The sequence below is a fragment of the Cucurbita moschata genome, unplaced genomic scaffold (assembly GCF_002738365.1).
Source record: "Cucurbita moschata cultivar Rifu unplaced genomic scaffold, Cmos_1.0 Cmo_Scf00017, whole genome shotgun sequence".
NCBI lineage: Eukaryota > Viridiplantae > Streptophyta > Magnoliopsida > Cucurbitales > Cucurbitaceae > Cucurbita > Cucurbita moschata.
This window is the reverse complement of record NW_019268533.1, coordinates 3,356,035-3,374,605: the sequence shown is the minus strand read 5'-3', so window position 1 is coordinate 3,374,605 and position 18,571 is coordinate 3,356,035. Positions and strand designations below refer to the sequence as shown.

General features: G+C 38.0%; 4 protein-coding genes across 6 annotated transcripts in view; 2 read left to right on the top strand and 2 right to left on the bottom strand.

Annotated features, from left to right (window-relative positions):
- Positions 1–4,460, top strand: part of LOC111454906 (serine/threonine-protein kinase TOR) — a 41,805-nt gene extending 37,345 nt beyond the window's left edge. Inside the window, exons 45-57 of the mRNA XM_023096375.1 lie at positions 22–102; positions 1,177–1,251; positions 1,342–1,408; positions 1,502–1,662; positions 1,780–1,953; positions 2,073–2,201; positions 2,282–2,365; positions 2,852–2,913; positions 2,996–3,068; positions 3,153–3,287; positions 3,567–3,740; positions 3,808–4,073; positions 4,291–4,460. Coding sequence (XP_022952143.1) covers positions 22–102; positions 1,177–1,251; positions 1,342–1,408; positions 1,502–1,662; positions 1,780–1,953; positions 2,073–2,201; positions 2,282–2,365; positions 2,852–2,913; positions 2,996–3,068; positions 3,153–3,287; positions 3,567–3,740; positions 3,808–4,073; positions 4,291–4,309 — 1,500 coding nt within the window. The 3' untranslated portion in view covers positions 4,310–4,460. The remainder of the gene's footprint in view (positions 1–21; positions 103–1,176; positions 1,252–1,341; positions 1,409–1,501; positions 1,663–1,779; positions 1,954–2,072; positions 2,202–2,281; positions 2,366–2,851; positions 2,914–2,995; positions 3,069–3,152; positions 3,288–3,566; positions 3,741–3,807; positions 4,074–4,290) is intronic.
- A 1,479-nt stretch (positions 4,461–5,939) lies between these two features.
- Positions 5,940–8,793, bottom strand: LOC111454877 (tubulin alpha chain-like). Its single transcript, XM_023096344.1, has 4 exons — positions 8,580–8,793; positions 7,764–7,998; positions 7,285–7,655; positions 5,940–6,684 (listed from the first exon to the last, which is right to left on the bottom strand). The coding sequence occupies exons 1-4, from the start codon at positions 8,670–8,672 to the stop codon at positions 6,028–6,030; spliced, it is 1,356 nt and encodes a 451-aa protein (XP_022952112.1). The 5' UTR covers positions 8,673–8,793; the 3' UTR covers positions 5,940–6,027.
- Positions 8,794–10,238: 1,445 nt separating this feature from the next.
- LOC111454943 (protein SHORT HYPOCOTYL IN WHITE LIGHT 1-like) lies at positions 10,239–13,905 on the bottom strand. Of its 2 annotated transcripts, XM_023096429.1 has the most exons (5): positions 13,658–13,905; positions 13,349–13,579; positions 13,188–13,253; positions 10,569–10,762; positions 10,239–10,354 (listed from the first exon to the last, which is right to left on the bottom strand). In XM_023096429.1, exons 1-4 carry the CDS (start codon positions 13,811–13,813, stop codon positions 10,604–10,606), a joined length of 612 nt encoding a protein of 203 aa, XP_022952197.1. In that variant the 5' UTR covers positions 13,814–13,905; the 3' UTR covers positions 10,239–10,354; positions 10,569–10,603. The 2 variants fall into 2 exon arrangements, with proteins under 2 accessions (XP_022952197.1, XP_022952196.1); XM_023096428.1 differs by having other exon boundaries at positions 10,241–10,762.
- Positions 13,906–14,464: 559 nt separating this feature from the next.
- The window catches only part of LOC111454941 (ribosomal RNA small subunit methyltransferase E), a 5,965-nt gene continuing 1,858 nt past the window's right edge, over positions 14,465–18,571 (top strand). For both annotated transcript variants that reach the window (XR_002712519.1, XM_023096427.1), the window contains exons 1-7: positions 14,465–14,795; positions 15,867–15,940; positions 16,132–16,274; positions 16,348–16,394; positions 16,475–16,583; positions 16,704–16,765; positions 17,754–17,868. Coding sequence is in view for 1 of the 2 variants with exons in the window: in XM_023096427.1 (XP_022952195.1) it covers positions 14,553–14,795; positions 15,867–15,940; positions 16,132–16,274; positions 16,348–16,394; positions 16,475–16,583; positions 16,704–16,765; positions 17,754–17,868 (793 nt within the window). In the remaining variant the exon portion in view is untranslated. The remainder of the gene's footprint in view (positions 14,796–15,866; positions 15,941–16,131; positions 16,275–16,347; positions 16,395–16,474; positions 16,584–16,703; positions 16,766–17,753; positions 17,869–18,571) is intronic.

Genomic DNA, 18,571 nt, shown 5'->3' with positions numbered 1-18,571 from the left:
TCATTATGTACTTTTTCTCAGGCATATCGCCGCGAGTTGCTTGAAGCCTATGAATGTTGCATGAAATATAAGAAAACCGGGAAAGATGCTGAACTTACTCAGGTCTGTTATCTGCTCCCCATTCTCTCCATTAAAGATATTTATTTGCTACTTTTCTTTGTCCAGATTCCCTTTTTTCTAATGCATGTTACTGTAAATGTATGTTTGCTGCACAGTACTGTCGATTTTATCTCTATTATTTATAACTTTTAGAAAAGTAGATATTCCCACGATCATATTGTTGTGGTCAACAACCTCCTACATACTCCCCATTTTCTTCAAGAGTCTCTCCGTGAACTGACTTACATTTCACCTTGCTAGGTTTCCCTCCTTCCTGCTTTTTGAACTCGTTGTTTCCTTGACAATAAGCATTTCAACTTTTTAAAACAAGTTCAATTTGTTATATTTCATTGACTTTTTTAATAGTATAATTGAAATATCCATTCACTTGATGTTAAATTCATGGACATGTGGTAATGTTTATGGAAATATTGTCATGCTATGAAAATTTAATACCTAACCACAACTAAATTGTTTAACTGCCATAATGATTAAGTGGTCTACCTACCATACTTTGCCAGAATACTCTTCTATATTTTAATTTAGACCTAAAATTATGAACGACAATATTATCAGAAATTCTTGGATCATATTGAAGTTTCATATATTTTAAATTAGATCATTACATGTATCACTCTTGAAAGTCTGTCACCAAATACAAATAAGTCGCAAGTCTTGTGCACATCATAGGTTACTTCTTTTCAGATTATTTGTCTTATAATTTGTAACATTAATCAAATATAAGTACCAAAATTAATAATTTCTAAGCTATTTTCAAATTATCAAATTAAGAAAGGCAAAAGTGTATCTAAAAGTTATTTTCAACATTTTCTGTAGTTAACGATATATTGTGTCTAACCTAATCTCACTTCATCTCTTTCCCTTGGGGCTTTAACGAGCTTTGTGCATCATTATACCTGGTACCTTGTAATGGATACAATTCATGAGCTGTGTTATTTTCTAATAAATAAATGTAATAGATACAGTTTAGTGGGTTTTAGTTTCTGTCTACCTGCGTGGCTTTGCTTTTGCTTCTTGCTTGTAGTGGACCTAACAGCGTCAACATTATGTGGTCAGGCTTGGGATCTGTATTACCATGTATTTAGAAGAATAGATAAGCAACTTCAGAGCCTTACAACTCTGGACCTTCAGGTTAGTTTACCTTTTTAAACCAAAGTTTTTTTTTACACTTATATCTTAGTATGCAAGTGACGTTGATCTTGTCACTACGTTGTATTGTAGTCTGTTTCACCAGAGTTACTAGAATGTCGTAATCTGGAGCTTGCAGTTCCGGGTACTTATCGTGCAGGTACGTTAACATATGGGTTTTTAGCATATGATTGTTGGAGGACATATTGACATAGCACAATTATTTCTTACACATCTTATTTTGATATTCTAGAGTCACCTGTCGTGACAATTGCATCATTTGCAACCCAGCTTGTTGTGATAACATCAAAACAGCGGCCCCGAAAGTTAACGATTCATGGAAGTGATGGTGAGGATTATGCATTCTTACTGAAGGGGCACGAAGACTTGCGGCAAGATGAGCGTGTCATGCAGGTATTGTGCCCTAAAATGTCGGCACAATTGCATAGTTTCCAAGATTTAAGCTTTTACTTTTTGCATTGGAAGTTCACTTATTTTAGCTACCCTTTACTAAACCCTGGCTTTGTCCAGCTTTTTGGCTTGGTTAATACTTTGCTGGACAATTCAAGAAAAACTGCTGAAAAAGATCTTTCCATTCAACGGTATGACGTCATTCCACTATCGCCAAATAGTGGATTGATTGGTTGGGTCCCACATTGTGACACCCTGCATCAACTTATCCGTGAGTATAGAGATGCTAGGAAGGTCAGTTGACGTTTACTGGAAGCATCCTAAAATTGGGAATTCATTTCTTTTAGCATGAGGCTGTAGTGTCTATTTTTATTCATCGCTTGGATTATTAAAATATTGCTTTGTGGTTTCAGATAACCTTGAACCAAGAGCACAAATACATGCTTAGTTTTGCCCCCGATTATGATCATTTACCGCTCATAGCTAAAGTGGAAGTGTTTGAGTATGCATTACACAATACCGAAGGAAATGACCTTTCAAAGGTACTCCTCCATGTTTTGTTACTGTTTTATAACTTGCTTGAATTTTCTTTGAAGATATGATCTCAGCGTAGCTTTTGTAGGTTCTATGGTTGAAAAGTCGCACATCTGAGGTATGGTTAGAGAGGAGGACCAATTATACCCGAAGTTTGGCAGTAATGAGTATGGTATGTTAATTGATGCTTATTTATTTATTTGTTCATTTACTTTTCATGGTTCTTTCTAGCCAAAGACAGCTGCTTAAGTTTAACGACCTTTGTCTATGAGTTCGTGCCATTCAGTACTCTTAGTCAAGGTTAATTGATATTTACTTCCTTCCAGCTTAAAGAACTCTTGTTCTATGGTTTTGGGGGAAAGTTGATATTTACGTCCTTTTTGTTACTTCCCTAGAGATGACTCCATTTTGTTATACATTTCATGTCATCGATGGAATTGTCTCTTACAAGGAAAAGAAAAAGGGGGAAGAAAATAAAACAATAAATAAATATAAAAAATTTAAAAGAAGAAAGTGGTGGCCACTGATTCAATTGCTAGCGACATCCGACTTGCTTACTTAACCTTTGGCTTGTTTGCTATACCCATTTATCTTTATTTATTGCTTTTTTTTTATTTTATTTTGTTCTTTGATCTCAGTATTATAATTTTTTTTTCAGGTTGGTTACCTTCTTGGTTTGGGTGATCGACACCCAAGTAACCTTATGCTGCACCGTTATACGTATGTTTTTTTAATACTAGTATGCTAATTGATTTGTTGCTTAGATATATTCTCATTTTCTTGGCTTTTGAGGCTTTTGCAGTGGTAAGATCTTGCACATTGATTTTGGCGATTGTTTTGAAGCTTCAATGAACAGAGAAAAGTTTCCTGAGAAGGTCTTTTCTCAACTTCTAGTTTCTCATGTTTAGTTTTTACTTCCAAGATTTCCCATTTTTAATCTCTTGTTTGTCATGATAAAGGTACCCTTCCGATTGACTAGAATGCTTGTCAAAGCTATGGAGGTTAGTGGTATAGAGGGAAACTTCCGTTCCACTTGTGAAAATGTGATGCAGGTTCTTCGATCAAACAAGGATAGTGTTATGGCTATGATGGAGGTATTGTCATGACAACTGACTTTTATTATTAGGCGTACTTTATAACTAATGAGGTATAGTTATGAAAAAACAGACTATTGTCATGCTTCTCTGTATAGGCCACATCAAAAGTTTTTCCTTACTCCATATTCTTGAATGAATTAGATCTATGTAAATTTTTTTCCATTTCACTTCTTTGATTGAGCGCATATACTGTAATTTACTGTTCTCTCTCTCTCTCTGTTTCAATACGTGATAGAAGTAGAGGTAACTAGCCCTTATAACTTGTATTGTTCTCAGGCTTTTGTTCACGACCCTCTCATAAATTGGCGTCTTTTCAACTTCAATGAAGTCCCTCAAATGTCGATGTTTTCGAGCACTCATGCCCCTCCAGTTGTGAATGCTGAAGAGTCTGCTCAAAGTCGTGAACTTCTTCAGCCTCAACGAGGTGCCCGTGAAAGAGAGCTTCTTCAGGTAAAAACTTGAAACATCAACATTCTTAAGTTTTCTTAGGATGATGCTAATCCTTCACATTGTGTAGGCTGTTAATCAACTTGGTGATGCCAACGAGGTCTTGAATGAGCGTGCTGTTGTTGTGATGGCTCGTATGAGCAATAAACTAACTGGACGGGATTTCCCCACTTGTTCGTCTATGTCGACTGCTTCTGTTCAGCTTGCAGTAGACCACAGCACCTTAATAGCTGGGGATTCCCGTGAAGTTGATCATGGTCTCTCTGTTAAGGTTCAAGTTGAGAAGTTGATTGGCCAAGCTACATCGCACGAAAACTTATGTCAAAACTACGTCGGGTATGTCAAAGTTCATTCCTCTTTTTCTCGCCTCTCTTCATCCTCCTATTATATCCCTCTACAGCATCAGTATCAGTGAAAAACCAATGTACTAACATCTTTTATATAACGTCGCCATCCTGCAACGGTTGGAGTGTATGTATGTATAAATCATATTATTGTCATAACTATTATCTAGTGTATTAACATCCAATTGCAACTGCTGTTCTTCATGCAGGTGGTGCCCCTTTTGGTAAATCCGGAAGCAACACTTCATTTGTATATCAGTTCCTGTACATATCATTTCTTTATGTAAATTATGTAAGCATGTTCTTGTAAACCATGTACACAACAACACCTTACGTAAAATATATAATCTTGATAATTCTGGGTTTCATTTATCCTTAATTTGTGGATGTTGGAATACAGGACTACTTTGTTGATGTTTTTGGAGCACAAGAAACGTTCAAATCTTCTAAAAAAAATAAAGTCCTTCAAGATTTTGGAATAGAAGGGATTTATTTACAGGACTTGATACTTTCTTTACCTGCCAAAAACAAATGAATAGAAGATAATACCTCTAGGCTCTAGTGATGTGTTTATATTGAAATGTTCTTCATGAAAGGCAAATGCCTTCCCTTCAGCTTGAAGATTCAATTCATGTGGTAATTGAGAACTTCATATTCCACCTCTTAGAAAGCCTTCCCTTCAGCTATCTTTCTTTACTCTAAGAACTAAGTCCACTGTATGAAACGTCGTGGCTTATTGAGCCTCGACTTTAGGGGTGTTTAGAAAGTCTGATGACCTAAAAAATCTGAGCAATTCAACCCTAAATTCTCAAATTGATGAAAATAAATGAAAATTGAAGATTTGGTTGGTTTATAAATTCTTTTAAGACCTAAATTGGGTTGAATTGACCCATTTGAATCTATTGTTAATTTTTTTTTAAAAAAAAAAAAAGGCTTATGATACAATTATTAATACATACTTTAATTTAATTTAGTTTCCTAATTATTTTTTGATAAATTAATGTCCTTGTCTCCTTAAAATGAAGGTAATTTATTTAATATATATACTAAAATTAAATTGCAAATTTTAATCAAAATCTTTGAAAATAAATAAATAAATATTTTATTGAAGATAAACATATGAATAAATTTTACTCCAATATTGAAGATAAAAATATGGACCACTCTAGCCATCCCATCCAAAAATTTTATGTAAAAAAAATGTAGAGTTTAGTTGGATTGAGTTTATTATTTAATAAAAATTGTTTGGATTCAAAAAAAAGTTTCTTTTCTATTCTATTAGTATTAGATTAGTATTAGTTAGTGATCTTGGCTCGGTGAGTCCTTTCTTCCGTGAGGAACTGTTGGCACCAGTCTTGTCTCTGTGGATCGAGGAGAAAGGAGGCTCGAGAAGAGGATTGTAACATGAGAGAAGCAAGGAGGTCAACCTCTTTCAAATATACAACATGGACTTGAAAAATCGTCAACTCGATTCAACTCAACCTTCAAATACCCTTAGTCGACTCCCTCTTTCCATATTATGTACACACACCCTCCTTGTGCACAAGTTTTTTCATTTAGAAAATTTCTCTCGACTCCCTCTTTTCATATTATGTACCCACACCCTCCTTGTGCACAAGTTCTTTCATTTAGAAAATTTCTCAACCTACGATGTGGGTACTACTATCCGATTCCATATTAGTGCATACTATAATTGAATACTAGAATGCAAAACCTAATATGTGTACTTTTGTTTCTCGTATGTCATAACAAAATTTGACGGGTTCAATAGGTACCTTTTTTTCATCTCAATCATTTATAATGCCTAAAAGAATGTTTGATAATAGAATATCTTAAATTTTAGATTTATTTAACAATATAGTCAATCTTAATAACAATCCTCAACCAACTATATAATAAAATAAAATAAAATAAGATATAATTTGAATTGATGACGTGTCGAGGCTTCAGTACTCCTCCTGATCGTCATCATCACCACCTTCATCAGACTCAGCACCCACTTCCTCATAATCCTTCTCAAGGGCCGCAAGATCCTCACGAGCTTCAGAGAACTCTCCCTCCTCCATGCCCTCCCCCACGTACCAATGCACGAACGCCCTCTTCGCATACATCAGATCAAACTTGTGGTCTATGCGACAGAACACCTCTGCCACGCTGGTGGAGTTCGATATCATACAGATTGCCCTCTGCACTCTGGCCAGGTCGCCACCCGGAACCACCGTCGGCGCCTGGTAGTTGATTCCGCACTTGAAACCAGTGGGGCACCAGTCCACGAACTGGATCGTGCGCTTCGTTTTTATGGTGGCAACGGCGGCGTTGGCGTCCTTTGGCACAACATCTCCTCTGTACATCAGACAGCAAGCCATGTACTTCCCATTGCGGGGATCGCACTTGGCCATCATGGAAGATGGCTCGAAGGCGCTGCTGGTGATCTCCGCTACAGAGAGTTGTTCGTGGTATGCCTTCTCTGCAGAGATCACTGGAGCGTAGGAGGAAAGCATGAAGTGGATTCTTGGGTATGGAACCAAATTCGTTTGGAACTCGGTTACATCCACATTCAAAGCTCCATCGAACCGTAGAGAGGCTGTCAGGGATGAAATCACCTGAACATCACACCAAAGAAAAAGTGAAAATCATGTTAGGAAGTAAGAATCTACTATATTCTCTAAAGTATAAACCTCTCATGACTTTTCTTTAGATTTCCTCAAATGGCCTCATACCAATACCAACAGAGATAGTAATCTATTATTATAAACCTATGATCATTTCCTAAATTAGTCGACGTGGGACTTTCATCCAACACCTCCCCTCGAACAAAGCATATGCCTCCCCTTAATTGAGTCTCGACTCCCCTTCTTCTGAAGTCTTAGTCATTTTTTAATAAGCAAGCTCACAATACTTTCATTCTACCTTTGAGAATTCTATTAACATGGCTAAATTTAGGACATGACTCTAACATAACTCTCCACACAATGGTATGATATTGTCCACTTTGAGTGTAAGCTTACATGACTCTAACATAACTCTCCACACAATGGTATGATATTGTCCACTTTGAGTGTAAGCTTTCATGGCTTTGCTTTGGACTTCTAAAAAGGCCTCATAACAATGGAGATAGTATTAAACTCTTCCCTACATTAGCCGAGGTGGATCCAACATTCCTTACATGCTCATTCTCTGAATCAAACACAGTTAAGATGTACCTGAGAGATGAGGCGATTGAGGTTTGTGTAGGTGGGTCGCTCAATTGCAAGGGAACGTCTACAAATGTCATAAATGGCCTCGTTGTCGAGGAGCACAGAAACATCTGTATGTTCAAGGAGAGAGTGGGTTGAGAGAACACTGTTGTAGGGTTCAACAACAGAGGTGGAAACTTGTGGAGAGGGATAAACTGTGAAACCAAGCTTTGATTTCTTGCCATAGTCAACAGACAAACGCTCCAAAAGGAGAGAGCCAAGACCGGACCCAGTACCCCCACCGACAGCGTTAAAAACAAGGAAGCCTTGGAGTCCAGTGCAATTGTCAGCGAGCTTTCTAATGCGATCCAAACAGAGATCAGCGATCTCCTTGCCAACTGAAACAGAACTTTTCCAATTACCATAACACAGTCATGAAAACACTGTGGTGTATGTTCAATATTGATTGAGTAACTTTATACGAATGTGCCAATTGAGATGCTTACTGGTGTAGTGGCCGCGAGCAAAGTTGTTGGCAGCATCTTCCTTACCGCTGATTAGCTGTTCAGGATGGAACAACTGGCGATACATTCCAGTCCTCACCTCATCAATGACAGTAGGCTCGAGATCAACGAAAAGAGCTCGAGGAACATGTTTGCCTGCACCTGTTTCACTGAAGAAGGTGTTGAAGGCATCATCGCCTCCGCCTACAGTCGTGTCACCCGGCATTTGGCCATCAGGCTGAAAAACAGGCCACAAAATTTAGCCTACTTGACATTCAAATTTTAAATTCATTACGATGCTTATGGAAAAAGAAAAGAAAGAGCGTTCGCCCTCGCATAGAATTCTTAACCCAATATATTCATTTCTGTTCATTTATAACAACGTAAAACTTCTAAACGTAGAAAATGTAATGAGAAACAATGAACTATTTTCACAAATGTAGATCATATCACGGAAAAATTGAAAGAGAAAACAGAAACATTAGGAGGGAAAACTATCTACTTATGGAGGGAAAAAAAAAAGGATTAACAAGATCCTATCCGATGTCCAAACTTAAAGATCCATACAGGAACTCAAAACAGATACATACATCAGAATAACCAGCAAATTAGCGCAGGATCAAAGTTTTACCAAACAAAAATTACGAAACACAGAAGTAACGTTACGAATTCATTCAAAATCGATCAAGCAGACATGCAGTAAGAAAAGATACAGAAAGCAAAAAGAAAAACAGATTAAAAAGAAAGCGAATTGAAATACATCATAACCGCAAATGAAACAAAAAAAAAAAAAAACGAAGAAACTACTATGTGATATACCTGAATTCCATGTTCAAGGCAGTAGAGTTCCCAGCATGCATTGCCGACCTGAATCCCAGCCTGACCGATGTGAATCGAGATGCACTCCCTCATTTTTCTCCAGCCAAAAGAACAAAGCAAGGTAAAGCAATAATCGGCGAAGAACAGAAAATCGGATCAAACGAAGGTCGAAAATGGAGACGAAGGCGTTTATGAAGACGCCTTCTTCGGTTAATGTATGTTTCAATGGAAAATAAAGAAAACAAAACGAAGATCCGTTTTATAGTTGGAAAAATAGGAGGGAGAAATTTGGATAAGCGGAGGTTAACCAGGGTTAGTTAAGCTAATTAATTTTAATTGGCTGGAAATTAACCATGGTTAACTTTTTAAGTTTGTGATTTTGAAGTTCTAACCGTTTTTTCTTTTATTTTTATTATTATTATTATTATTATTATTATTATTATTATTATTATTATTGCCGCTCTAAAGGTGATTTTAGTTCTTTTATCTTCAAATACTTCGTAATTTTGTTATTTATATAAAAAAGAATATTAGCATATTTTTTAGACTTGAAGTAGAAATAATTTAGAATTTTGGAAATAAATTGGACTTAAAAAGTGCATGAAGTCATTTAGCATAAAATCTAGATCGTCACATTGTTCTACGTCTACAACTAGACCTTTTAGCCTAAGCTGCAACAAGGGCTCGATATCATTATGAAATGGTTTGGGTTGGTTAAGGGAACATACCATAGCCATAGCAGAAGCAAATCTTCATGGACCTTTTAGTATAAATTATTTAGAATTTTGGATGGAAATTGAACCTAGAATCGTGCTCACGGTGACCTACAAAAATTTGAATCGTCACACTATTCTATGTCATCATTGTTGGATGATGAAGTCCCACATCGGCTAATTTAGGGAATGATCATGAGTTTATAAACAAAGAATACTCGAGGCCTTTTAGGGAAGCCCAAAGCAAAGCTATGAGAGCTTATGTTGAAAGTGGACAATATCATCATGTTCGTCTCAATTTCTATTACAATGGCAGTGTATTATATATATATATATATATATATAACCTACAAAAACATATGATCAATCATCAAAAAAATTATACAAAAACCACTTTTAATAATAAAAATTAAGTTTAAATTTAATTTTAGTCCTCCCACTTTTAACTTATTCAATTTGATCTATAAACCTCGACTTTATTTTATATTAGTCTTTGAACTTTCAAAATGTCTATTTTAGTTTCCATTTTTTCCGATCAAGGTTAGGTCCAAAATCTTTTAGAGGAATATCTTATTCTTCAATTTAGACTATATTGAAAATTGGGTATGTGTGGCTCGTTTAGTTTTTTTTACAATTTAAGTAAAATGTGTGAACATGAGCAAGACATAAAGAAAAAGAACAAGGTAAAAGCATAAGGAGAAAAGTTGAAGTTGTTCAAGGAAAGATAATGATAAGAGTGGATACATATGAGGGAGGAGGACTCGATGATCTGAGTTGTTTCCCTCTCGACTATAAAGCTTATCTCACAAGTAAGATGGTATTCTATATCGAGTTACAAACTATAGCAAAAATTATATTGACCATCTATATGCCTTTTAACAATGCTCGATCAAACACATTGTTCTCACTTCGTTATCGTAAAGTTCCTCCATGTTCATACTACGTCTCTATCAATTCATCTTCTCAAAACTATATTCAGAATTACAAGAACAATTTATCAAAAGGAACGTTTTCTAACTTGTTGAAATACGTCGATGCACAAATCCGAGCAAGGAGATTCACCTGCCTTACACGTGCATCAACAGTAAGTTTATAAACTTGGAAAAGAGACCAAACCAACACATAACCCATTACTGGATTGAAGGTTTCAAACACTTATGGATTAAAACACCTTTCTATACGAACACAGAGAACAAGAACAAGAACAAGAATTTACAGATCAAAATGAGATAAACATGAAGGCCCATTATTCTAAGCTATTGGTGGTATCACTAACCTTGCAAGTTATAAGCAGTTGAGTGATTGAGGAGTTCAGGATGCGGGCTGCGCACCAGTCCAGGCATGGGGCTGATCATCATCCAGTTGATCGAGCCTGTGGCTGCGGATATCTTGTAGATATAAGATGCCAATCCACACGCCACGAATGATGAGTATGCTCACAAATACTGCAGTTCCAAGTGTGCATATCACCTAAGATTTCACATAGCAGCACAGGCAGTTCGTTAGTGAGAAGAGTCGAGAGGTAGGGGAAAGTGGTATCTAACATTTTTTACGAACTTTCCTCTTCGGGAAACTTTGGAAATTAGGTATGGCCTCCACAAATTTTCTCTTTTTTTTTTCTTCTTTCCTGTGAGTTCCCATATCGGTTGAAGAGAAGAACAAAACTTTTCTTATAAGGGTGTGGAAACCTCTCCCTAATAGACGTGTTTTAAAACGTTGAGGGGAAGCCCAAAAGGGACAATATATACTAGTGGTGGGCTTAGACTGTTACAAATGGTATTAGAGTCAGACACCGAGCAGTGTGCCCGCGAGGACGTTGGGCGCCCCCAAGAGGGGTGTATTGTGAGATCCCACGTCGGTTGGAGAGAAGAACGAAACATTCCTTCTAAAGGTGTGGAAACCTCTCCCTAGCAGACGTATTTTAAAAATCTTGAAGGGAAACCCAAAAGGGAAAGTCCAAAGAGGACAATATCTACTAGCGATGGGCTTGAGCCGTTTTAGGAATGCACTCTAGATCCGATCTCAGATCAACCCCTCTCGACTCTTAACAAGAATGCGTTAACAAATTTGTCTTTTCATTCAAATCTGTCTCGAGAAATTCCAGTATCTTCCTTTTGATCTTAATTAGGATCAACTTGTATGAAGTTCTCTGTTCTTCCTAGAACAGACCCTTTTTTAAGACCGTCTCTTCAAAGATCGACTGTCTACAAACACCTGCAAACTCGATAGTCAATCCGTACTAACAGACCAGTACCTTTCATGATGAACAAAGCCAAATATCACCAAGATTGGCTCTATAGTCATATCCTACTAACAGAGCTCTGTGTGTTGGTAAATAAAAGTAAAACATCTTGGTCTGATGGTTAACTTGTTCTCACTGGAAGCTTTTCAACAGATAAACATACTCCAAGTATCTATATCTCTAACAGAAATTTACCGCATACTGTCCACAACCACCAGTAAACTCAATAATCAATCAACATCAACAGGCCAGCGCCTTTTGCTACTTCTGAAAAGACAGCAAATAAAGCAAATAACATATAGGTTCATTCTTTATGCCTTTTGTAATATTGGTTGTGTTGTTATGTGTATATTTGTTTTTGTTATTTATATTTGTAAAATTGTTTCCGTATCGGTTGATGGTAATTTTTAGTGGAAACCTTTCCCTAGAAGACGCGCTTTAAAAACTAGTATGAAAGGGAAAGTCCAAAAAGGACAATATCTACTAGCGGTGAGCTTGGGCGGTTACAAATGGTATTAGAGCTAGACACTTGGCGATATGCTAGCGAGGAGGCTGAGCCCCGAAGGGGGTGGACACGAGGCGGTGTGCTAGTAAGGACATTGGGCCCTGAAGAGGGTGGATTGAGGGGTCTCACATCGATTGGAGAAGGGAACGAGTGCCAACGAGAACGTTGGGCCTTGAAGGGGAGTGGATTGTGAGATCCCACATCGGTTGGGGAGGAGAACGAAGCATTCTTTATAAGGATGTGGAAACCTCTCCCTAGCAAACACGTTTTAAAAACCTTGAGAAGAAGTTCGAAAGGAAAAGCCCAAAGAGAACAATATCTACTTGCTGTGGGCTTGGGCAATTACAATAAGAGAACCTTGTATTGATTTAGAAATGATAAAGATTCTAACTAGAATCGTACAAATGAAGCCCTACTAAGAGATACTCACCGTTTTCAAAAAGTTTTCTTGCTTCGTTTCCCTCTCCAACCGATGTGAGTTCTCACAATCTACCTCCCTAGGGGGGCTAGCGTCCTCACTGGCACACCACTCGGTGACTAGCTCTGATACCATTTGTAACAACCCAAGTCCACCGCTAGCAGATATTGTCTGCTTTGGCCCGTTACATATCGCCGTAGATATTGTCTACTTTGCCCCATTACGTATCATCGTAAGCCTCACAGTTTTAAAACACGTCTTCTAGGGAAAGGTTTCCACACATTAATAAGGAATGTTTCGTTCCCCTCTCCAACCGAGGTGGGATCTCACAATCCACCCCCTTAGGAGCCAGCGTCCTTGTTGGCACACCGCCTGATGACGGGCTCTGATACCATTTGTAACAGCCCAAGCCCACCGCTGGCAGATATTGTCTGAGATACCTCACGGTTTTAAAACGCGTATGCTAGGAAAAGGTTTCTACACCTTTATAAAAAATGTTTCGTTCCCCTCTCCAACTAACGTGCAATCTCACATTTATTTTTTCTTGGTTGAGGTTTGCCACGCATAACCAAGTTATCAAGTGTCATGACAGTTCCAGCAGCATTATTTTGGTTGAATTTCAATACACAATTCTCTTTTGCAATGAGAAGCTTACAACTATCCATACATTCCCGAGGTAACAAATCCATATGGAAATAGCAAAGAAAACACATGAAATCGATGTATTTACCTCAAGAAATGCCTTCAAAACCCACAAAAATGCCAGCATTAACACCCCATTGACACAAAATCCCACCTGAAAAACCAATCACTAATACACAATTGATCAACAACAGTACAGAAAAAGAAAAAGTCAATGATTAAGCTTAAACAAACTCAATAAACTTCTACCAGTTTAGTAGGGATGGATTGGGGAAGAACCGATCGCACAGCCTTCCGGGCTCGCCTCGAGACCTTCCTGAAAACATTCTCAACAAACTGAACCAATAGATCCAAACTTCTATCCTCTTCCTCATCTTCATCCTCCTCCTCCTCCTCCTCCTCCTCTCCACCGATTAAGTCGAAGTCGGAGCCAATCGAGCCGTTCCAGTTGCGCCGATCATCCACCGGATCATCAACTCCCTGGAACACAATCGAGCAGATTGAGAGCAAAAACACACGAAAAAAAGGTCAATAAATGGGAAGAGAAATCCGATGAACCTGAGAGAAATTGGAGGCTCTTCTGGAAGCCCGGAGGAGCGCGTGAGAAACCTGGAAGGGATGGGAGAGAAGCCAGGTTCGAGAGGTTGGAAATGGCGGTTGATATTGAGGAACGGCGAAGAGGGACGGCGGTGAACGAGCGGCAAGTAAGGACATAGTATTGCCCGGCGATGGTTAACTGTCACAGAGGATTGAGTTAAGGATTTCCCACGTAAAGGGAACCTTTCCTTGCTTACAAAACCTTTTTTTCTTTTTCACAAATATTTGAAAAGTTTTATTAATAATTTTTAAAAACATTTTAAAAACATCTGAGTCGTATTAAATTAATAATTTCTCACCCACTTGATTCCATGGGAGGTATTTGATGAAAGTCCCACATCGGCTACTTTGTTCGATGGGAGCTCGGGAATTAAATCTACGTTGACTGTCTTAAACTTTCTTCAGGGGTACCCATGGTCATGGTTCTTCACGGGTACCTAATGTTAGACGTCACAATCACATTTGTACAGTGCGTGTTGTTCATCGTCATATTCCTGTTCTAAACCCCTTCTATTTGCTTTTATGTGTAATTAAGTTTTTACTATTTCTGTCATGTCAATACGAAAATGTATGACCGTTCATTAAAACCATGTGATTAGTTGTCGATTCTTACCCGAGTTATATGATATCAAAGTTATAGTTGTTGCTTATTTGCTCTTAGCCTATAACATTGCTTTAAAACCGTCTCCAAACCATTTTCTCGCTCACCTTTTATACAAATATTTTTATGTCAAACATGATTTAAGGTTCGAACCCAGGTCAAGTGGCATCATACTTTTAACTATAAGATCCCTTCCCTACTTCCAGCGAGAGCCTTTTACCGTTTTCAGAGTGGCCAAGCGGAGCTGAGAATTCCATGCTTGTTCAGTGTTGGAAGCTTGAAAGCGTCACACCAGCGGCAATCCTCATGTTCCATAGTTCTTCTTCTTTGCAAATGCGAACTATTGGGGCAATACGACCTCAATTGACGGAGTTATTCAACCGTTCGTGTTTCAGAAGCTTCGGAGTTAGAGCTCTCTCGTCTTCATCTCTGGCCTCCTCGAATCAATCCCGCGGTGGTCTTCCTCGCTTCTTCTCCCAAGTTCTTCCTTCTTATAAGGCAATCCATCTCTCTCTCTCTCTCTCTCTCTCTCTCTCTCTCTCTCTCTCTCTCTTGTAATTTTTCATGTTTTTATATGATCGGAAATTGTTTATATAGTTGTGTATGAGGTTTTGATTGTGAAAATTTTAAGAACCGATTGATTTTCCTCGCGCTGTAGCTTTTACTGTGACTACACGAGTCGGGATTGTGTTATGTTTTGAATGCGATCTGTCCATTTGAATGGATGATTACAAACTTTTTATTCTCTAAGTGAGCCCATATTCGCGTTTCCTACCAAAAAGCTAACCCAACCGAAGAAAATGACTGGAAATGGCTATAAAGAATCTCATTCCTTCCTCCCTTTCTTCCCCTGTTTCTGACATCGATATAGCCCTCTCGAAACCTAGCTATTAGAGTTGCATTTCCGGGCTAATATTCCACTTAGTCCCCAAATGGGTACTTGAACCCTTCTCCGGCCAGGTATAGAACAACTAAGGTGTGGGTCCTCCTCGCTTTGGCTCTGCTTATGTGGTGACCAAGAAGCAAGACCTTGAGCTCAACCAGCCATTGATAATCACTTTTGTGGTTCCCAATCAGGATGGAGTTTCGGTCCAGTGTAGGGGACGCCTTCTTCATGATCTAGGGGTCCAATGTAGCCTGTGTTAAGCGGAGTGTTGGTGACTCTGAATTTTGGAAGACCAAGGAGGCGTGTCATTAGGGGTGGCGTTTGATCCATGAAATGTTAATTATGGAGCTTTGTGTTCTTGTGCAAATTTGGAATGTTTTAGATGGTTCTTTGTGGGGGAGTTGGTATCTATGAACTTATGAGATGGATAATGGCATTTACTAAGATGAAATTGGATAGGATGGATGGTTGTTTCCCTAATGGTATCTCTATTGGTTTCTTCAAGTAAGTCTTTTATGTCATATAATGATATTCTAGTGAAGCTAAACTACATTGTTTAATTTCATGTTGTAGTAAGCTTAATGCTTGATTTGATTTGATAATTTTGTAAAGTTAGATTGTGATGCTTGGTTTGATTGCGGAACTGGAACTGCTGTCTTAACATATGCTTCGTCGTTATCCAGGGTGATGTTATTCGTCTAGAAGGCGATGAAGTCTGGCATATGACTAAAGTTTTGAGGTTGAAGACTGATGATAGGTACTATTTTTAATAGTCACTACAAGAAATAATAGATACGATAGTTTACAAAAAATGCTATCATAGACTTTTTATAGCGTTTTTCGTACTAGTCGACGTCATTCACTATTATCTGGACATGTGTGTCACTGGCTAGATCCTTCTATCTTTATCTGATTGTTTTCTTCATGATAATTGGATGTAAATTAAAGGGTGGAGCTGTTCAATGGAAATGGAGGTTTAGTTGAAGGGAGCATAAAGAACGTTCGTGTCAACGGACTCGACATTCTGGCAATGGAAGATCCAAAATCTGTTCTACCTCAAAGCACACAGTGGCATGTATTTGCAGCTTGTGGTGAGATTCTTTTGTGGAATCATTAACTGTTTACTGCATCTTGTGGCATGGAAATTAACATGTCTTTGTTTAGGTACTCTAAAGGGCGGTCGTGCTGATTGGCTTGTTGAGAAATGTACAGTAAGTAAATGTAGACTACCGTGTTGCAAATGAAAAATTTTACTTCCTAATTATCTTGCTGCCCCTTTCATTTTATCTAGGAACTGGGTGCCAGTAGCGTAACTCCACTGCTAACAGAACGTTGCGCTACCATATCTGATAACCGGGTACACAGATTTGAACGTATCACATTGGCAGCAACTAAACAATGTGAGTCAGTATTCAAGTAAACTTTGTTCACCTTGGGAGTGCGAACTTGAGACAGTTCAATTTGGCTTGTTGGTGTTGTCTAATTACGTTTGGGAATTTTTTATGTATCCTTCATCGCAGGTCAAAGACTGCACCAAATGAGTCTGAATTCTCCATTGAAGATTGATGGTCTTTTGCACATAGTGAGTTGCAGCACAATTTTCTTCGTGTACTTTATTGACCTTTGTGCTTGGCTTGGCTAGCATTTTTTTTTTTTTTTTTAAATCATAAATGAATTATGGACCCTTGGGATAATTTAAGAATTAAGCATATTTCCACTACAATTGGTCAAGTCCTTGTAATATTTGTTGAGGATTGTTGTTTGTTGAGGATTGTTGGGAGGGAGTTCCACGGGATGATCATGAGTTTATAAGTAAGGAATACATCACCATTGGTATGAGGCCTTTTGAGGAAACCAAAAGTAAAGTCATGAGAGATTATGCTCAAAGTGGACAATATCATACCATTGTGGAGAGTCGTGGTTCCTAACATGGTATCAGAGTCATGCCCTTAACTTAGTCATGTCAATAGAATCTTCAAGTGTCAAACAAAGAAGTTGCTAGCCTTGAAGATCTAGTCATAAGTGACTCATGTGTCAAACAAAGAGTGTACTTTGTTCGAGGGCTACATAGGCCTCAGGGGAGGCTCTATGGTGTACTTTGTTCGAGGGGAGGATTGTCGAGGACCGTTGAGGATTGTTGGGAGGGAGTCCCACATTGGCGGCTATTTAGGGAATGATCATGGGTTTAGAAGTAATGAATACATCTCCATTGGTATGAGGCTTTTTGAGGAAGCCCAAAGCAAAAACATGAAAGTTTATGCACAAAGTGGACAATATCATACCATTATGGAGAGCCGTAATTCCTAACAATATGTTAGTTCAAGCTCATGTGTCCTTTTTGATGGGGCCTTCTTCATCAAATGAATGTATTTTTTCAGTTGTGTTGATAACTTGAGATATACCGATAAAAACGAGCAAAACAACCTAGGCGGTAGAGAGGACCCTCGGCCAGAAAAACGACAAAAGAATTTCATAGCATTCTATACTACAAGTTTTTTTTTTTTTTTTTTTTTTTAACTTAATTTCATAACTGCCTCAGTTTTATTCAGTTTTATTCTGCTTCCCTGTAGATTAATGAGTCGAAGCTATCTTTTGTAGCAGTTGCAGAAGCAACCCCGCTTGTAAGTGCATTAGCTTCAATTGAAACCGAGTCTGGTGGGCTTTTGGTCGTCGGACCTGAAGGAGGTACATTTTATGAGAGTTTTTCTTTACAAGAGGTTTTTAGGGTAGCCGAGTTTTTATCAAGCAAAATGAAAGAATAAACAAAACGAGTGCAACTCCAAAACTTTACATGAGAGTAAATGAATGAAATCCTCCCTTTTCGAGTCGAAGTTATAAAAGAAAAAGAAAAACAAGCAAGCAAGCTATAAGAATGGCCTCCAATCCAAAAAAATTAAACAAATTAGAAAAAAATCTGGTTCACAGAGGCCCATAAAGATGCATTTAACCTCACCTCCTCTAACAACTTCTCCACCCCTCTAAAAGTTTTACCATTCCTCTCGAGCCACATGCCTCGAGATTAATATTCTATCGTGGAAGAGAGAATTCATCAAGACCTCATCCATCGTTCTTTTTACCAAGAATTTGATCGTCATGGAAAATTACCTATGTTATCTATTGTTAATTGTCCACCTATACCCTCCACTAGTAGATATTGTCTGTTTTATCCCGTTACGTATTACCGTCAGCCTCACAGTTTTAAAATGCGTCTCCACACCTTATAAGGATGCTTTGTTCTCCTCTCTAACCGAGGTGGATCTCACAAATGTGGGCTGCCAGGTCATTTAAATATGCTGCCAGGTCATTTAAATATGCTAGTTAAATAAAATAGTACTTATCATTTAGTGCATTGCATTTTTCATCTTTTTTTTTTTTTTTTTTTTTTTTA